Source organism: Molothrus aeneus, chromosome 2, assembly GCF_037042795.1.
Source record: "Molothrus aeneus isolate 106 chromosome 2, BPBGC_Maene_1.0, whole genome shotgun sequence".
In the NCBI taxonomy this organism is placed as follows: Eukaryota; Metazoa; Chordata; class Aves; order Passeriformes; family Icteridae; genus Molothrus; species Molothrus aeneus.
The window spans coordinates 4,817,514-4,835,371 of NC_089647.1; the positions used below are offsets into that span (position 1 = coordinate 4,817,514).

The 17,858-nt window shown below is 46.0% G+C and overlaps 1 protein-coding gene across 1 annotated transcript; it reads left to right on the plus strand.

Moving 5' to 3' along the window:
* The first annotated feature begins 6,818 nt into the window (after positions 1 to 6,818).
* Positions 6,819 to 17,337, plus strand: LOC136568301 (uncharacterized). The gene is made up of 6 exons (XM_066568239.1): positions 6,819 to 6,910; positions 7,727 to 8,005; positions 9,457 to 9,705; positions 12,611 to 12,748; positions 13,324 to 13,443; positions 14,846 to 17,337. Exons 1-6 carry the CDS (start codon positions 6,850 to 6,852, stop codon positions 15,004 to 15,006), a joined length of 1,008 nt encoding a protein of 335 aa, XP_066424336.1. The 5' UTR covers positions 6,819 to 6,849; the 3' UTR covers positions 15,007 to 17,337.
* Positions 17,338 to 17,858: the final 521 nt, after the last annotated feature.

Genomic DNA, 17,858 nt, shown 5'->3' on the forward strand with positions numbered 1-17,858 from the left:
CCTTCAGCAGCTGTGCAAGCCCCCATTCCTTCTGCAGCAGCGGGAGTAGAAGCCATGGTGCCATTTCGTCTGGCAGATTTGGTGGTTTGGCAGCAGCAAATGCCCAGGCTCTAGGAAGGAGTCTGGAGTGAAAGGCTCAGTCAGTGATTGGGGGACTTTTTACTGCATGTGACCCTTTTTGTTCAGATGTTTGATGGTTACGGGGAAACTGTTTTTACCCCATAAAGAGAAAGTGTTGATTATGCAGGAAGATAAAGAACTGTCTGCTGGATGTAGGACTGTGTGGGCAGAGCCAGCCAGTTCCTATTAGCAGACCAAGCAGATGCCTTAAGATTTTGCTGGAGAGGATTTAAGAAATGGTTAACGAGACAAAGGGAAAATAATGCTGACAAGGCATTCACTCGGTGGTGGAATGAACCCAGAAGCCCTGCAGAAAGGGTCTTTGCTTGTCTCCTTATTTGTAGATCCCAGATGTTAATAATTTTCACCAGTGTTTGCTGGGCTGGCATGGGAAGCTCATGGAAGAGATATTAGTTCTTGCAACATTTGTGTGTAATGTAAGGGATGAGTTTAAGATAAGGCAGAAGAGAAAACAGCAGGAAGAGAAGGCTGGCTTGTTAGCAGCTGCTCTGCAAGGCAGGAATTTCAGAGGACAAAGGGGTAATAATGGAAATAAGGGGAATGGAAATTTAAATTGGAGAAGTCCAAAGGATTACTGCAATAAAACCAAGCCACTGGAAAGAGAATGTCCTGTGATCCTGAGGCAGGAACGATGAGAGCAACAAAGCGAAAATCAAATAAATCGGGAGCTGAATGAAAGCAATGAACAATGATCAGAGCAGACCCCCAAGCCCTAGCAGTGGAAGGAGATATAAAAATAATCACCTTGGGGGGCTTTGGTGAACCAATTATAGATTAAAAAATTGGAGATGAAACTTAAGGCATGTCTGATAGATAGCAGCACAGTTTATGTGACATTAACAACCCCCCAGGAAGGATCAACAATTAAGGGTAAAGTAAATGTTGTATGAATAGCAGGTAAAGCTACCTTTGTACCCAGGGCATGATGGCACAGATACATCCACAGTCTGATAATCATTCTTTTTCTGCTGTTGGAATCAGTACCAGCAAACTTGGTGGGGAGGTATTTGTTATGCAATTTTGGGCACAGTTGCAGTGCTCACCACAAGAAATTTGTGTGATCACATTGTGACTCTGTGGATAATGTGCCAAAACGTGGTGGTTATGTGACTGAAGGGGAAAGAAATACCCCAGGAACTCAGAGGTGTCATGTGGGTTATTAGGGTCAGCTAATCCAGTACAGCTCAAAGTGCAGGAGGCAAACCTCCCTCCTTAAAATAGTACCTGTTATCTCTGGAAGCAAGGGAAGGTATAAGACCAATAGTAGAGTATTTTCTCCCTTGTGAGTCTCCCTGTAATACTCCTGTCTTGCTGATTAAAAAAACCTTAAATTAAGCTTAGATGGAAGATCAGTTTATAAATTTGTCCAGGACTCTAGTTCCTGATAATTCAACAACTATAAACATGATACTGGCTAATGCAAAATGTTTTGCAATAATTGATTTGTGCCCAGCATAATGGTGCATCCAGTATAATTTTGTCTACACCTGTGAAGGAAAACAGTAAAAGTGGACTGGGTTTGCAGGATTGTCAACTTAATTTTTGAAAATCTTAGGCAGATTTAGAGGAGAGTTAACCAATAACTTTGTATTAATTCAGAGTGTGGATGATGTGCTAATGGCAAGTGCAAATAGGGAAAATTGGAATACACATGTAATGCCAGTTGCTTTGTCAGCTAAAGGCTATCAAATCTCCCCAACTAAATTACAATTCTGTAAAGAAAAGGGAGGGTATTTGGGAGATTGTTTTTTATCAGGAGAGGGCAGGGAAGTACCACATTACTGAACAAAACCTCTCCAAGGTATGTCTAAGCCTACCGCTTAGGAATAGAAAAAAGTTGTCTTCTCTGTCCCACCCTCAATCATTAGGGAAAGTAGAAAGAATTAATTGAAGCATTAAAGACAACAAAGATTTGTGCAGAGACTTAAATGACCACATGTATTCCTTAATGCACATGAGGTGTAAAGGCCAAATAAATTGAGACTGGCCCAGCACAAGTGTTCTGTGGCTGGAATATTCATATTAGGAACACAATCTTGGCTGCAAAAACATTCCAGTTTGTTGCCTTTTTTTAATGACTTGTATTATTGGAGAGACCCTGAGATCCAAATGTTTGATAAATACACACAGATCTCCTTATCTCTAAGGAGATAAAAAGAAATATCTATGCAGAAGGGTTCTAGAGGAAAGAACCAGGTGTGTCACCTGGAACTGTGGGTCCAGGGGGTGCTCTCAGAGCATGGTCAGACATTCATTTCATGGGGTAAGTGCCTCCATGCTTGCACTTTCAGAAAATCTTACTCATTTCACAATATCAGGTATGCAAAAATTTAAATCTAGTCTTAAAAGGCCTCAATTATTTGCTGTTTTGGCCCCAGCCAGACTACCTTGTTAAAGTATCATGACCAAGGACTTTTCAATCTGCCCTTTAAGTCCTACTTGGCATGCTGAAGCTGTTTCCAGCTTTGATCCCATAAAACACTATTTTTCAGCCTCTTTCAGTTTGTGGCTCTCCTAATTTTTTTTTTTTTCAGTACTGTTCTGGTGCCTTTACAACAAATTTCAGTTTGCTGTAAATACAGGCATTATCCCAAATGTCTGCATTTTCTGAGCACTTCTAGTAAGTAATACAAAGTTAAATGACCTGGGGGTTTGGTTGTTTTTTTGTAATCAAAGAATATTCTCTGCTGCTTAAAGGAAACTTTTTAAAGCTCTTGAATGCTTTAATTTGCTGCAGGTATCAGTGGCTGCAGCTTCTTGTGTGTGGTAGCAAAGCCTCAGGAGAAAGCACAAAGTGTGTTTTTTGCTGCTTTTTCAAGTCTTCTGTCACTTGAGGTTATTCACGTGCTAGAGTGTGACAGGGAATCCCTGTCACAACCACCTGCAGTCTTGTGGTTGTAAAGCTGTTCTGGTGGCTTTTGTCCCCATTCTGCATTGTATTTGAAGATTTTTTTTAAAAATGAGCCTGGCATTAACCTTCTCCTAACCACAGCAGATGGAATGCTCACACTGTTCAGTGAATCCTGCAGAGAATTTTAACCTGTGAAATCTTTTTTTGCCTTTGTAAACAATGCTTATATTATTAGTTTGAAGGTGGCAACGTCAGTGAAATTTCCCAAGTTCATCTTCCAAGCTGGGGTTTAGCAAGGTCTGCTTTCCCCTCAAAGTGAGGCAAGACAAAACAAGGAGGAAGAGGAGCATGTTCCTGCAGTTGTGTTGCTCATGTTGTGACAGGATTGAACCCATATGCCTGAATAGCTCTGCAATAATAAACCATTTGGTTTGGGTTTTTTTCTTTCTTTTTCTCAAGCCAAGGCAAAGCATTTCACCCTGCACACAGCTAAATATAAATTGTGTCATTTCCAGCAGTTTTTCTGTATATGGGCTCTTCTTTTTCACTTGTCATCGTGGGGCAGGCTGGGAGAGCCATGTCAGGGGAGCTGTATTTGTTTGTAGGATGTTGGACATTCCTTCCATCTCTTAGCAAGAAGGATGAAAATAACCATGGGTGCTCTGAAGAAGAGAGTGCATTCCTATTGGCCCTGACTCTTTCAAGGGCTGGACTGTGCCTTCCCCAGAGGTACCACAGGATGGAGAAAACCACATGCACCTTGTCTCTTATTAGGTCTGGAGCCTTTCTGATCTCAGCACGTTTCTGCAACGTCCCTTTTCTTAATTCGTGGGTTTCTTTAAAAGTCCCTGTCATGGAGATATCATCTGTACTTGAGACTCTGACATTAGCATTTGTTTTTGTTTTTGCTTGCTATTTCTATTGCTATGATCAAGAAAGATCTTGAGGTTAAGCACAGCTCTCTGGCTAGTTTAATGTACCAAAGGAAGCGTTGATATGAATATGAATATTTATCAGTCTCTGGGGTCCTGCTGCCCCACACAGAAACATTTCTCAGGTGTGTGCCCCATTCCTGCCCTGCATGGATGGATGGACAGAAGGGCCACTGCAGCTGTGCACTGCTGGAGCTGCAGGCCTATTTTCTGTTTGCATCTGTTGAGTTTCTGCATTTAGCTCTGCTGGCTACCTCTGAGTGGATCTGGGCCTGTGTGTTTCCCCAGAGAGCACTGACACACATTAATGACAGTAAAATAGGTGTGCTGCCTATGCTTACCAGCCTGTGCAGAGTTGATATGGGCAGATTTCTCCATAATATTTCACGGGTTATTTCCTGCTTTACTTGCTAGCTCAGGTTTTCCCATCTTCCATGCTCCATCAAGGCCTTATGCCATCTATGGAATGAATCTCCATTCCCCTTTCATGAAGCCTTCAGTGTGAAGGGGCAAAATGACACTGTAAGCTTGCAGCTCACCAAGTAAAAAAGGTTTTAGTTCACCTTCTAACTACAAATTCTTGGGTTTTTTATTTGGTCCACCTTCCCTCCCCCCTTTTTCTACTTGTGATTTCTGTTAAGCCTTACAAGGTGTTTTTTGTCTGCAGTAATCACACAAAACCCTGTCTCTATATAAAAAGGGGAACTGAGTTCTCTGCCTTGCCAAGGGTGCTGCGAGATCACTCATTAGCCAATGCTAGAAATTAATGCCAGATCTCATCTAACAGTTTCATTATGAGTGAAATTTGAGAGTGTTGCTCTTAAAAGAGGCTGCTGATTGATGACAACACAGATTGTGTGTGTGCTGTCATCTTTATCCCGGCTGTGATTCCTTTTGGTTTTTTTTTTAGCTAGTGAGGATGTGAGGGACAGAAGAAGCCTAATGGGACTTCATATACTGTGTGATGTATGGGGCACTTGCAGTCAGGAATATTGAACTCATAAATGTACTCATTTGCCCTGGAGTCACCGAGAGGGAGACGAAATGCAGGACACTGCAATGTCACAGCCGTGCAGAGTCACTTTGTGACAACAGAGCCGCACCAGAAAGGCCATATTTTTATTGCATTTTACTGCAAATGGGCTCTGCTCTCATTGGCTGGAAGAGAAGGTGAACTTTTGCTGGATTAGTCCCCTTTTGCACCTTGTTTTGCTGAGATTCTGAGATTTTGGGGTGCTGTTTGGGAATGACCCTGTGCATGCTGTCTGTTCTGTCTCGTGTCTCCACCACAGCACTGCAACCCCAAGCTCCACCAGCTTGCCCTTCAAGCATGAAGGTGAAATGAAGATGAATGTGCACATCCGAGGCAGATGGCTAGCCCCAGTCTTGCAGTGGTATTTGAGAGAGATTTTCTTCATGTTATTTCAGCAGCACAGAAGGAAATGAAAGTGTTTCTTACTGTAAATACTTTTTTCTCTCTCCCTTCCTCTGTGCTGCTGTGAGTGTCTGTAGACTCACTTCACTGCTGTTTCAGAGAAGTCTATTTCTGTCTCAGATCAATTTAGACCTGTCCTATGCACATATGATAAAGGCAGCATATTGCTGTGATAGGCTTGAACCAAATTTGTAAGTCTGGGACATTGGAGCAGGAGCTGATGTGCTTCTTTACTTCATTGGTAAAGAAGTCAGAGTGGCCAAACCAGTGGCTAAAATGTGGAATTTTTCAAGCATAGCCAGATTGTTTGAAAAATAGTGCAGACCACAATGCAAGGGTTTTACCCACTTCTCAGAAATGTGTGTGTACCTGTGAATCCTCTGTGTGGAGCTTCCTTAGGGGACTGTGTCTATATCTGTGTCCAGAGAAACAAAAATATAATGTTCCCAGCTGCATCCTGACCCCAGCTCTTGTAATTTTTCCCCAGCACATCTGCTAAGCATCTGAAAGCATCCAGATGTTGGCTCTAAGGCTATACCAGTGTACTTCCTCCAGTGAGTGAGACAGTTCCTGCTGTCCCTGTGTTGTTTGTGTAACCCATTGTGGCACTCGGTGTAATGCCCAGTGTGCTTTAAGCCATCTCAAAAAGTGCCAAGTGTCTGGCCCTACCTGTGGCTTTAAGCCATCTCAAAAAGTGCCAAGTGTCTGGCTCTCCAGATAACTGGTTCACAGGGCTTCTTCAGGATTGACTTTTCAGTCTCATCTCTGAGATTTGCACTCCAAACAGAGCTGGGGTGGCTTCTGGGCTATATTCAGTTTAGTTTTGCAATGCAACTTAATTTTCCATAAGCTTTACTCTGCCTGGGATGGAGTCTTTCCTGTATGGAGCCTTTCCTGCATGGCAGGTACCACTTAGTCACTAAAAGAGCCTGGCAAAGCTCACTTTGGCAACACAGCCTTTGGGAACAGAGGGAGAGCCTTGTCCCACACCTCCTTCCTGCTGGTGAGATGTCAAGGAGTGATCATTTTTAGTATTTGAGAAAATCAGCTGGTTTTCATGTGAAGTGCTTTATCTGACTGGACTTTTTTCTCCCTGGGTGGGGATGCTGTACTTTGATAAACTAGGAAAGGATGAAAGAAATAGGTGTTACTCCTTTGCCTGCTCTGTTAGCACCTTCCTAAATGGGGTGAGCTGACCAGGAGATATTTTTGTCTCCCCTCACCTCTCAGCCCCACTCTCACACTCACAGCTACCTTTGAGCTGCGGGACTTTGCAGAGCACATTGTGGCTTGCATTGGCTTAGCCCGAGTTCAGTCACCCAAAACCTTGCAGGTCTATTTTGAAACATCATTCAATCTGTCCACTATGGAGTTTCTTTTCTTTTTTTTTTCCCTCACTCTTGCTTCTGACATCATTTCCCGAGCACTAAATTCACCGAGCTCTGTAGCCAGATCGTCTCCTCAGCATATGATGCAAGGAGCTCTTTGAGATGGATTTCAGCTCTCCTTTGACTCTGCTCTGCTTGCTGGTGATAATAACTGTCACTCAAGGTAGGTAGGATTTTTCTTTATTGGGGTTGGCACAGGTTTGCCTAGATGAGCAGACACCCTAATTTTGCTCCAAGATCTTTTAAGGACGCTACCAGGTTTGGGGCGACATCAAATAGTGTAGCTGCAAATGCATGAAAGGGGAAGTCAGACCAAAGTAAGACAGATGATTTTTCCAGTAAAGTAACAATAACTAACAATATTGTACTTTCTGACTGTCCTGTGTCTGGAGAAGCTTTTTCAGTGGGGAATGTAAGGTCCTTGTACACAGAGTGCTGGCTGGAGAGCGACGTGGTCCAGGTCCCAGCACTCAGTGTGACCTTGGGTTAGTCCCCAAGCTGCTGCCATTTACCCACCTCTGATTTACACACAACAACTTAATCATGTGCAAGGGTACTGCGAGACCTGTTCAAGTTAAAACTGTGACCTTACTCTTTGGGTGAAAGCAGCTGGGCACCTGCAGCTGTTGTTTCTGCTACCCTCCGTGCAAGGTCCATGGCACTGATGCCCTGAGGACCTTTCTTTGCACAGTCTCTCATCTCTGATGGGGGCTGGTAGATGGTTATCTTAAATTTAGACAGAGAAAAGACCAGCTGTTCAGCCTTTTGCTTCCCTGGTGTGCATGGTGTGCACACCATTCCTGTGCTGTTGAGGTGGGGGAAGTTGGACCTTACAGAAATCCTCAGATTTTCAATCACTGGTGATCCAACTTGTCCCTAGGGTTGGGTCGGTCCCTCTTATGTCTCACCTGGGCATTTTCCTTCCTGGGAGGCAGCCAGGAGGGGATGGATGGACATGGCAAGCTTGCTCTCCTTTCAGGCTCTGCCATCTGGACTGGTGCGCTTAGCGGCGACTCAGCAGTCTTTTCTTTGGAAATCCAAAGCCTGCAGAACTTCTCCAGCATGAGCAAGGAGGATAAGAAGTGCTCTACAACTGTCCTAAATGATACCTTGTTGGCCAAGTGTGGCACTTCTGCTAGTAGATGGCTGAACTTAGAGAATGGCTCCCTGGTGCTGAGGAGTGTGGAGAAAGACGATGAAGGAAAATACGGATTTGTTTTTCAGAACACCGCCAGAAATTTTACACTGGAAGTATTTGGTAAGTGGCCTTCTTAGCAACAAAAAGCTTTTGAACTTGTTGGAAGCCTGATGCCTTGAAATTTTTCCAAAGAAACTGCTTGAGCTTGCAGGAGCTATAGGTGCCCCTGGGAGCTGTGCCAGTCTCCCTCCTGTCCCTTGTAGCCTCAGAATTCCTTCTCCCTTTTGTGTGCCCGCTCATCCATCTGCAGGCAGCAAAGACAGAAACAAAGTCACTTCTGTACAGGATCCAGCTCATTGCTTGGGTTAATATGGAGAAGGCTTAGGAGGGTTTGTCCTGCTGCTGAACAGTGCTCCAGGCAGACAGAGTGCGTTGCTCTGGTCCTCATCACCGCCGTTCCTTTTGCAGGGCTTTCACTTACACAGGCTTCCAAGATAAATGGAAGCGCACAAAATTGTAATGAAAATGTCTGAGCAAACTGGTCTCAGTGAAGACAAATGAGCCCTTACACCTTTTGGGTGCAAACAGGCGGAACTGCCGTGCACAGTAGGTCAAAGATGTGACTCCTTGGTGTGAAGAACAGGGGCTTAGGCTGGAAATAGGCTGCAGAAGCATCCTGGCTTTAACCTCCATTTCAGTGGGTTTACTTTGGGAACATTTGCCTCCTCCTTCTGTTCTGTTGCCACCCCTAAGGCAGGGAAAAACTTTCACTGCCAACATGTTCCTGGAGGCAGGGAATTTTAACTGAAGATGATGTCCTAGCACAAGAAAGTGATTTCTGAGCTTATTTCCATGGATACATGTTCTCAGTGTTACTCCTGCTGTCCCAAAACCATACCAGTTCTCTACCTAGTTTGTATATGCAAAGTGGCAAGTGTAGGAAATAGTTTTGTTCCTTGTAGTAGACTGAAAGAGAGAAATTCAGGGAAATGTCGTAAGAGTAATAATGAATTAATTTATTTTAAAATGTCCTAGTCTGGGTATTGTATCTAATGCAGGTGTCTTGTGTTCGTGTCCATGTTGGCCATGATTTGCACCAGTTCCTCTCTAAAATGGAAGAAGGGGCAGAGTGACAGCAAAAGTACAAACCTCTGGTGGAGGGGAGGGCTGAGTCTCCTCCAAAACTACAATTATCTGCTGATTTCAGAGGAGGGCTCTGGCTGGCACATGCTATGGGTGTTTCCACCATCCTCTTAGACCAGGGGCTTTTATTTATTTTTTTTTTTTTTTTTAATGTCAGTTAGGAAAATGACAATATGCCAGATTTTGGTGGCATCCCCATAACAGAGATCAGGAATCAACCAGCAGCGTTGGGGTGGGCACTGTAAAGCATTTTAGGGCAGAGTGCAGGCATTCAAGAGATTGTTTACTTGTTTCTGTGCTCCCTTCATACAGTAAATGTGAGATTACTGGGAAGGGAAGCTTCTGTTCGGCTCTTGTTCACTGCTGAGTCCTCTCCTCACCTCTCTCTTTCCTCCCTGTTCCCCTTGCCCCATGCTGCGTGTGACCAGAGCCGACCATTGGTATCCAGTGCTTCCCTGATGGAACTGCGGAGCTGTCCTGCAACGTGGCCAGCAACGAGATCCTGGTCTTTAGGTGGCTCCTCAATGGCACCCACCTGAAAGCCGAGGGGGCTTGCATTAAGGATGCTGGGAAGAAGGTTCACCTGGGCAAAACTGAGCCTGGGGAGTTTGTGTGTGAGATTTTGAAGGGGAACAGTGTCACGAGGACCAGGCCCATTTCGCTGTCTTGCAGCTACGGTGAGTAATGGCATCCCCAGAAAATCTTCCTTTTGGTCTCTTGCAGCAGCAGCTAACTGAGGGGTTGTTGGTGTCCTCAGAGTAACAAATTCTTCTGTCCTCTGGCATTTCCCTTCCAGAGTTACCAAATTCTGCCTTTAGAAAGTAACCCCTTGATTTCCTCCTCCCTCTTGTGCTTTGGACTGACACAGCCTACAACCACAGATGGGATAAGTTTGTTGAGGAGGTTCTTTTACCCAGCTTTGCAGCAAGGATGGATCTCCATCTGTCTCTTTTCCTACTTTTTGGTGATGGAGATTTGCACCCTCCTGTGCACCAATCCTCTATGCTGCTTTAGAAACACAGGCTGCTTCCTACTCTGACATGCATCCATGATCCAGATGCCTTCCAGTTTCTGGCATCCCCATAAAAACCCTTCCACTGGTTCAGCCCTGTTGGTGCTGGACTCAGTTGAGGTGTTTTGCTTCATCTCTTTTCCCTTTATCTAGGCCAGAAGCACAAAATATTTTCTGATCTATACAAATGTCTCTCCATCAGCCCCATCCATCAGAGGTGGGTAAAGACACAAGCCATTTACTTATGGAATGTAGGGTTTTTTCCCCTCCATATCCTTGCTCAGACATGTAAGTCTGCGAGGAGGCTGAGACTTTATCCAATTGCAAGCTATTTGTAAATGCTGAGTATTCTGCTTGAATAAGGCCAGAGTTTAATGAGACAGGATATCTGGATCCTTGGGTATCATTTAATTTGCCCCTCCAGTAGTGAAGGTTCTTCTAATCTCTGGCAGCACAGATGGTTATCAAAGCTACAGGCATACCAACACTATAAGGTTTTTGACAAATTTTGCTGTAATTAATTTAATCACGAATTGTGTTTGTGGGTTATTATTTGCTCCAGGCCAAGGGCTGAATTTGTTTGTTTCCACTCTAGGTATGTGATCTATGTAAAAACATTCATTTGGGCAACCTGTTGGCTGATGAAATTAATTTTGAATAACCAAAAACAATTTGGCAGAAATGCCGTAAACTTACCAGGCAACACAGGGCTCTGAACACACAAGATTCAGTAGTTAAGAAGTCAACATATATAAAAGACTTTTATTGATTAGTGACTTGTTTATTGCTTATTTTTAACACAATATTTTGTCTCAAAAAAGACCTTATTAACAAGTGGCAAATTTTTAGGAAAAGATTCAGGAAAAAAATTTCCAACTTGTATTTTTACTTTTCACAATATTCTCTAAGCGTTCATCAACTAAAATAATTAGGGAAATTATTTCTGAGTTGCTGAAAGTTTTTAATTTTGAATATGGATTTTTTTTTTGAACTTGGCAATTGCTCTTAAAAAGAGTGGAACAAACACTCTGAAAATACCACAAGCACCTGTGTGCAGTTGTTTTTACTGTCCCAGTGAGTAGGTGGAGTATGATGGTGTGTAGTATATCCTGGAACATTTAAAATTCTTCCTAGTCTCTGGAGATATGGAGCAATTAGTGCTTTTGAGGGCTTGAAATAAGCTCCAAATGAGCCTGTTAGTTGCTGCTGTGCTGTGCAGGCACGTGTGCTGCTGAAAAGTAGTTAAATTATTCAGAAGGGGAATAGCACAGCCTTACCTAAGGAATTTTAACGAATTTATGTTAAAGTGGAGTTGTGTAGGGTTTTTTTGCATATGGCAAGAAGAGTTTTCCTAGAGGCTGCCCCAGGCTGGGGGAGATGATCTCCGTGAAGGAGCAAGCCTGGATAGGTCTCTCTGTGCCCTGCACCAGCTGCCTGCTCAGCAGCAGTGAACGTGGGGGTCTGCCCCATCACAGCAACCCTGAGCAAGGGCTGCTGAGCTGGGAAATAATCACCAGTGACTTGTGCTGCCCTTCTGCTCAGCCATCTGCAGCCCTCGCTCCTGCAGCGTGCTCTGCTCTACGGGCTGGTCAGGGGAACAGGGTGGAATCCTTCCCCGAGCAGCAGCAGAGCCAGGGAAGGGTTTTTTCCTACAGCTCTGGCTCGAGTGGCCACAGTCTTGGTGCCTGAGGCAGTGTAGGCTCTGATGAGCCTTGCTCTGGGGTTGGTGCAGTCATGACATGACTGTCCTAAGCAGATTCTGTGATGCCAGCTCTGAGGGTGGACGCTGCAGCTTCTACTTCAGCAGGAGGTATAGTGGAAGCAGGTGATCCCCCTGCCAGGGAATAATGCTCTCTGACTCCGTGATTGAGAAGGATGAACAATTGCTTTATTACAACTACACTATATTACATAAATACTATATTATAACTATACTAAAGAATACTATACTATACTACTGAAAAACCTGTGACTGTCTGAGACAGCCAGGACACAGCTTTGAGTGATTGGCTAATCACTCAAAACAACTTTCACCGATGTCCAATTAACCAAATCACTTTGGGTAAACAATCTCCTCAGCACATTCCACATGTGCAATAGCAGGAGCAGTGAATAGAGATAAGAATTGTTTTCTCCTCTTCTCTCTGTACTTCTCACTGCCTTCCCAGGAAAAATCCTTGGGAAGTTGTGCCTGCTGCTCTCTGTGAAGAAAACTGTGGCCACAAGGAGGTGCTCCCTTGGGTCTCCCTCCCTTGTTGAAATGTAGATCTTTCAAATCACCACCTGCTCTGTTAAATTTGATAAAAACTTACAGGTTACCTTAGATGTCAGTGATCAGAGCAGGCAGAAGTGAGTGCACCAGCTTGGGCACACAGGACTCTCCTCCTAATGAAAAATTCCATGCCATAATTAGGCGATGTGACTTAAATCACAACGTGCCACGGCTCACAGTGCCAGCTGCCCTGATCCAAACTAAAGCAACAAGCTCTAATCTGGCTGCAGGGCTTCTCCCACAGGGAGAAAGGAGTTTTTCCACCAGGGTAGATAACAATGCTGTGTCCTTCCTGCAGACCTGCTGCGGTACCCGGGGTTCATTTACATCCTGGCAGGCTGTGCGGCGGGTGTGCTTATCCTGCTGGTGGCTTTGCCTGCAGCCATATGTTGCTGCATGAAGAAGAGGAGACACAAGTTCATCCCAGTGCCTTCAGGTGAGTGGGGAATGCTGTGACCCCCCCTGTTATGAATTTTGGAGAGGACTGTGTGTGTGCAGTGGCCTTAGAGTAACCCGGTCTCAGCTGTGTGGCTGCTTGTCCTCCATCCAGCCTGTCCTCCCTTGACCTGCTGGAGCAGAAGCTCTTCTTGCTGACAGGCAGCCTCTATAGCCAGCAGAGTCTTGAATTAAACCTCACTTTTCCTTTATTGCCCTCACCCTGTGCTCCTGGCCAGAAGAAAAACCCACAGCAAAACCTCTCCTCTGGGCAATAAAATGGAACCTCATTCAGATGTGATCCCAAAATGGTTTCTGACGGCAGTCCTCTGTCCCTGGGGGCAGTCTGCCCGTGCAGATCACCTCAAGCTGTGATCCTGGCAGCCTGGCCAGGCTGGTGCCTGGCAGGCTGGCAGTGACCACCCTCCCTTCTCGGCATCTGCCCCCTCCGGGAGCGGGGCCAGCACCACCTCAGGAGGGGACACAAACACGTGCTGGGGTCTGGCCTCACAGCAGCCCTGCCAGGGCTGCGGCTGTGGGCGCCTCTTCCTTCAAATCTCTGGTTTGGTTTCACAGAGGAGGAGAAGGACGATGGGTTAACAATGTCAGTGGTGTCCGGCGAAGGCACGAAGAGCCCCCCCAATGGAGACCGCGTGGAGGCTCAGGCTGCCCAGGGTGACCGTCCTGCCAAGCCTGGTGAGTGCAGAGACCTGTCTGAGGTCAGACACACCTTGTTTCGGGGGGACACAGTGTTTGTGTGTGGCTCCTGGGGGTGGAGGTGGCATTAGAGGGGGGCCTGGGACATGGCAGCACAGGGAAGGTGCTGCACCTTCTGCAGGAGTTGCAGCAGGGCATTTTTCAGTGCCTTACTCATGCCGTGAGAGGCAGAGGCAGCCATCCCACAAGCATGTGGGTGCTGCCAGCAGGCTGTCTGTTCCGCTATCTCCTGTGCCACATACCTCAGAAACAGCATTTCACCCCCAAATCTTTTTTTATTTACAGGAAAACAGCAGTTTTCCTGTAATTTTCTCACCCTTCTCCCCTTCTCATTAGCAACATTTTATAAAAATTGGTGCTGTTTTTTAAGCAGTCATCTTCAGGACAGCAGGAGCCAATATGCTGAGCTGTAAACACAGCTAAATCCCATCAAAGCCAGAGGCTTGTGTATTTTCTTAAATTGAGGCTAGAGTGGGAATATGGTCACATTTTAAATTTTTCAAAGAAGTAGAGCATAAACCCCCACAGCCTTAGCATAATATGGTTAAGAGAGTGCAGTGATAAAAACCCTCCAGAAATGTCCTGTTCTGTATGTTTTGATATTAGTACGCCACTTTTTGCATTATGTTTCCTTCAGTTTTGCTTCCCAAACAAAAGTGCTGGCAACACCTTGCCTAGTAATGCACCATCATCAGCTGAAGTAGGTTTAGCAGAGACATCATGAACTGGAGCAGCTTTACATAGGTCAGGTCATAGCCTGGTCTCAGCACTGCTGTCTCCATTTCTGGTGTCCTTCACTGTACCATGCACAGCCTCCTGTAGCTCTGCTGTGCTTTAAATCTAACCTTGGATGCTCTTTGCTCTGCTTTCAAAATATTATATGCTACTCATGAACACAGAGCAAGAAAGAGGAAATAAAAGGCCTTTCAGATCATTGTTTAATATTAATATACTTCAAGTGTAGAGCTTTTAATAAAAAAATCAAATATTATAAGTCTGACTAAAAAGTAGTCCATATTTAATTTTTTTACGATTAAGTAAAAAGCAGAGATGCATGTGGAAAGTAGGCAAGAACTAAATGTGTGCTGCTAGCCAGCTTGAATTATTCAAATATAAATGGATAGATTTTGGTACTAAAGGTTTGGTACTAAGGTACTTTGGTACTAAGAAGCCAGAGAGCTTCAATACCAAAGTGCCCTAAGGCATGATCCATAGCTCAGTAAATGACTGGTTACAGAGAAAATTGAAATTTGACCTGCAGGTGCCTGGGGTGAGGGGACTGAGCAGATTAGGCAGCCTGCAGCATTAGGGACCAGGGGGTGAACTTCCATGAGGGTGAGCCACAGTGTGGGCACTTATAAACCATTTCTCCCTTTTCCAGATGCTGCCCAGATTGGTCAAGGTGTTGAGCCCCAGCCAGTGGCAGAAGAAAACTTAACAGTGCAGATAGAAGCTGAGGAAATGCCAGCTGCTGAGGTCCTAGTTGATATGGAAAGCCAGGAAGATGCCTCAGACTGTTTCCCAGATCCAACTGATGACTGATCTGACATGCTTGCTGTTCCACCCTGAAGCCTGTGACACTCGTCCTTTGCGTCCCATAGTCTCACTGTGTCTGGAAAATTTTAGCAGGGGAAAGAAGTGAGGTGTCAGACCTTCTGACGTCATTTAAAAGAAAAAAGAAAATCCAGAGAAAAGCACACACATGGCTTCAAGGCCTGACAGGTTCACCAACAAACAAAAGGGGCAGCTTTGTGATGCTCTGCCTGATAACAGAGCTGCAGCCAAACTGAGGAGCCCAGGGGACAGCCTGGGATGAGAGGGCTCCTCCTGCTCCCTGCCCACCCCATGCCTTGCCTGCCTTTGCCAGCCAGGGGCAGGCACTGCAGGCAGGTTGAGGTGCCTGCCAGTGCCAGGCAGAAGCCAAGGGCTTGCCAGAAATTTCCTGAGAAAGCCTCTTCTCAGGAGACTTCAGGGCAGTTTTTTCCCAGGCCCTGCCAAGGAAACTCAAAGGAGGTCTCAGCTGGGTACCTGCTGTCCTGGGTGCTTACCTGAGTCGCTCCTCTGAGCTCCAGGTCTGGCCCTCACCTCTTGCTGCCTGGAGCAGGAGCAGTGGTGGGGGCTTGAAATGTGCCATTTGCAGATGCTGTGTGCACACCTGGGGTGGTGCTGGCTTTGCTCCTCTCCTGGTGCCCCAAATGACAGAGGGTACAGGGCACCTTTCCCCAGAACCCGCCTGCTTGGGCTGCCCCTGAGCTGTCGCTTGCTTGCTTGCCTGCAGCAGGAGGGGGCTTGGGGCTGCAATTTTGGCAGAAACCTTGATTTTGAGGCTGAGATTGTTTATCAATGCAAGCATTAGTGCCTTTAGTGTAATAGTTGAGCTACTGCAAGCTGATGAAGCTGGCCATCTGCCTGTGCATGTAGGCTTGTTCAGGGCTGTGTTCTTTGCACAGACAGCAGCAATTTATAAGATCTCTTAGGTAAGTCTTGCTGCTAGGCATGTCCTGTTCTGCTCGGGGGAGCTGTGCCTGTGCAGCAGCTGGGCTAGACCTGCAGGGAAGAAGGATGTGGTGAGGAGAGGGCAGGGATTCTGTCGCAGGCAGCTGAGTCCCAGCAAAGCTGCCAGGGACTGCAGGATGTGCTGCCAGAGCAAGGTATTTACTGTATGAGACAATTTTAGTAGTCAGAGTGAGGTGGTAAATTGGTTGTTAGCGTTAAATTAGCCTGCTGGGATAGAAAGGAATGGTAGTAAAAGCAGAGATGGTACAGACTGGGACCAAAAGGGATGAGGAGGTGTGTACTGCATTCCTCTCCTCCCTTGTCGTTTTGTCCCTGTTTTATATTGTGCTGACACGGTGAATCCCTTGGAAATGCATTTAAGGGATGCCTGGTGAAAGCCATCCAACGAGGGCTGCACCCCAGCAGAATCCAAACGAAACTGAGGACTTGTGTCCCAGGGAGGGAGCTGGAGGGTGGCTGCGCGCTCCCCTGGGACTCCTTCATCTCTGCCTGCTTGCCAGGGCTCTGCATCAGTGGCACCCAGCCACAGGTGATTGTTCTCCTTCTCTCCTTGTCCCGTGACTCTCTTTAGAAGATGTTTGGCTCCTGTGTGCTGTGTTGGTGGTGATTCAGCCGGTCTCTGCTTTTAAAGGCTGCCGTAGGAATCGGGTTTTCCACGGTAAGAGGGAGGTGATAATTCTTTTCCTTACGGTGCTGTTCTAACTCCTTTCGGTATAAACATTCCTCAAAGGCTGTGAGTTGAATGACAAAAGAAGTGGCACGGAGTGCTTGGGGCGGCAGCGCAGAAGCAGCGATGCTGGCTGGGTGTCACCGGGCCGGTGTCACCAGAATGGGAGGACACAGTCAGCATTGCTGCACTTTCTGGCAGGGGCAGGAGGGGACACTCGACTCCAGCACATGCTTCAGAGGCTGATCAGTGCTCTGAGCAGACAACTGTTTCACTGCTGAGGGTGAGAGAGCCGGGCCAGCCTTGTCCTGCTGGGCTGGGGCATCCCAGCTCCAGCTTATCCTAGTGCTGCCTTCCCGCTGCCAGCCCCGGCAGGGCTGGGGGTGCCCATCACCGCTGCGATGATCCCAGCCCTGGAAGGATTTTTCCCATAGAGGGGCAAGAGGTCTTTGTGAGACAGATTGAACCATGGCTGGTTTTCTGTCCTTTACCACTGAAAGTGCCATTCCAGAGGGGTAAAAGGCTCTGTTACTGTGAGGTCAGGAGAGAAGTGATGCAGCCTGTGCTCTTCCTTTAACTGTATGTGTTCATGCTCAGCTATTGTTCTCTTTCTGGTGTTTTTTTTTTTTCTTTTTCCATTCCCCCCATGATGCATTTTGTTCCAAATAAAAAGATCTGTTTTCTACCTTGTTTCAGAACTGTTTAAGTGTTGTTATTTAGTAATTGTTTCTTTCTGGTTTTTACACAAAGTACAGGCTTATTTTCAAATTCATACACAAACAAAGAAAGGAAAGGTGATAACAAGTTATTGCTGACTTGGGTGGCCAAGGGCACAGAGATCATGAGAACATTCATCTGTAAATCACTCCAGGAGAGGCTGTAGGACAGTGGCACAAGCTTGTCCCAGCTGGAATGTGTGTGTTAATGTGTGAGAACATCTGTGTGCCCCAGCAGCTCACCAAGCCCTGCTCTGGTACCTGTGAGCTGCAGGGCAGGGATGCAGGGGGATGGTCTGGTTTTACCCATCTTTATCTGTCTGTATTTTTTTGGTGGCACCTAAACCACCTTGGCTGTGAGAGGATGCTGGACTGCATTGCACCTTTTGCAAGAAAGCTTCTTCTTACTCTTAGACAAGTGAGCCCAGATTGTGGTTAAAAGGAATTTCCTGATAGAATCCTATCAAGGCCCTGGAGTTGACCATAACAGGTTT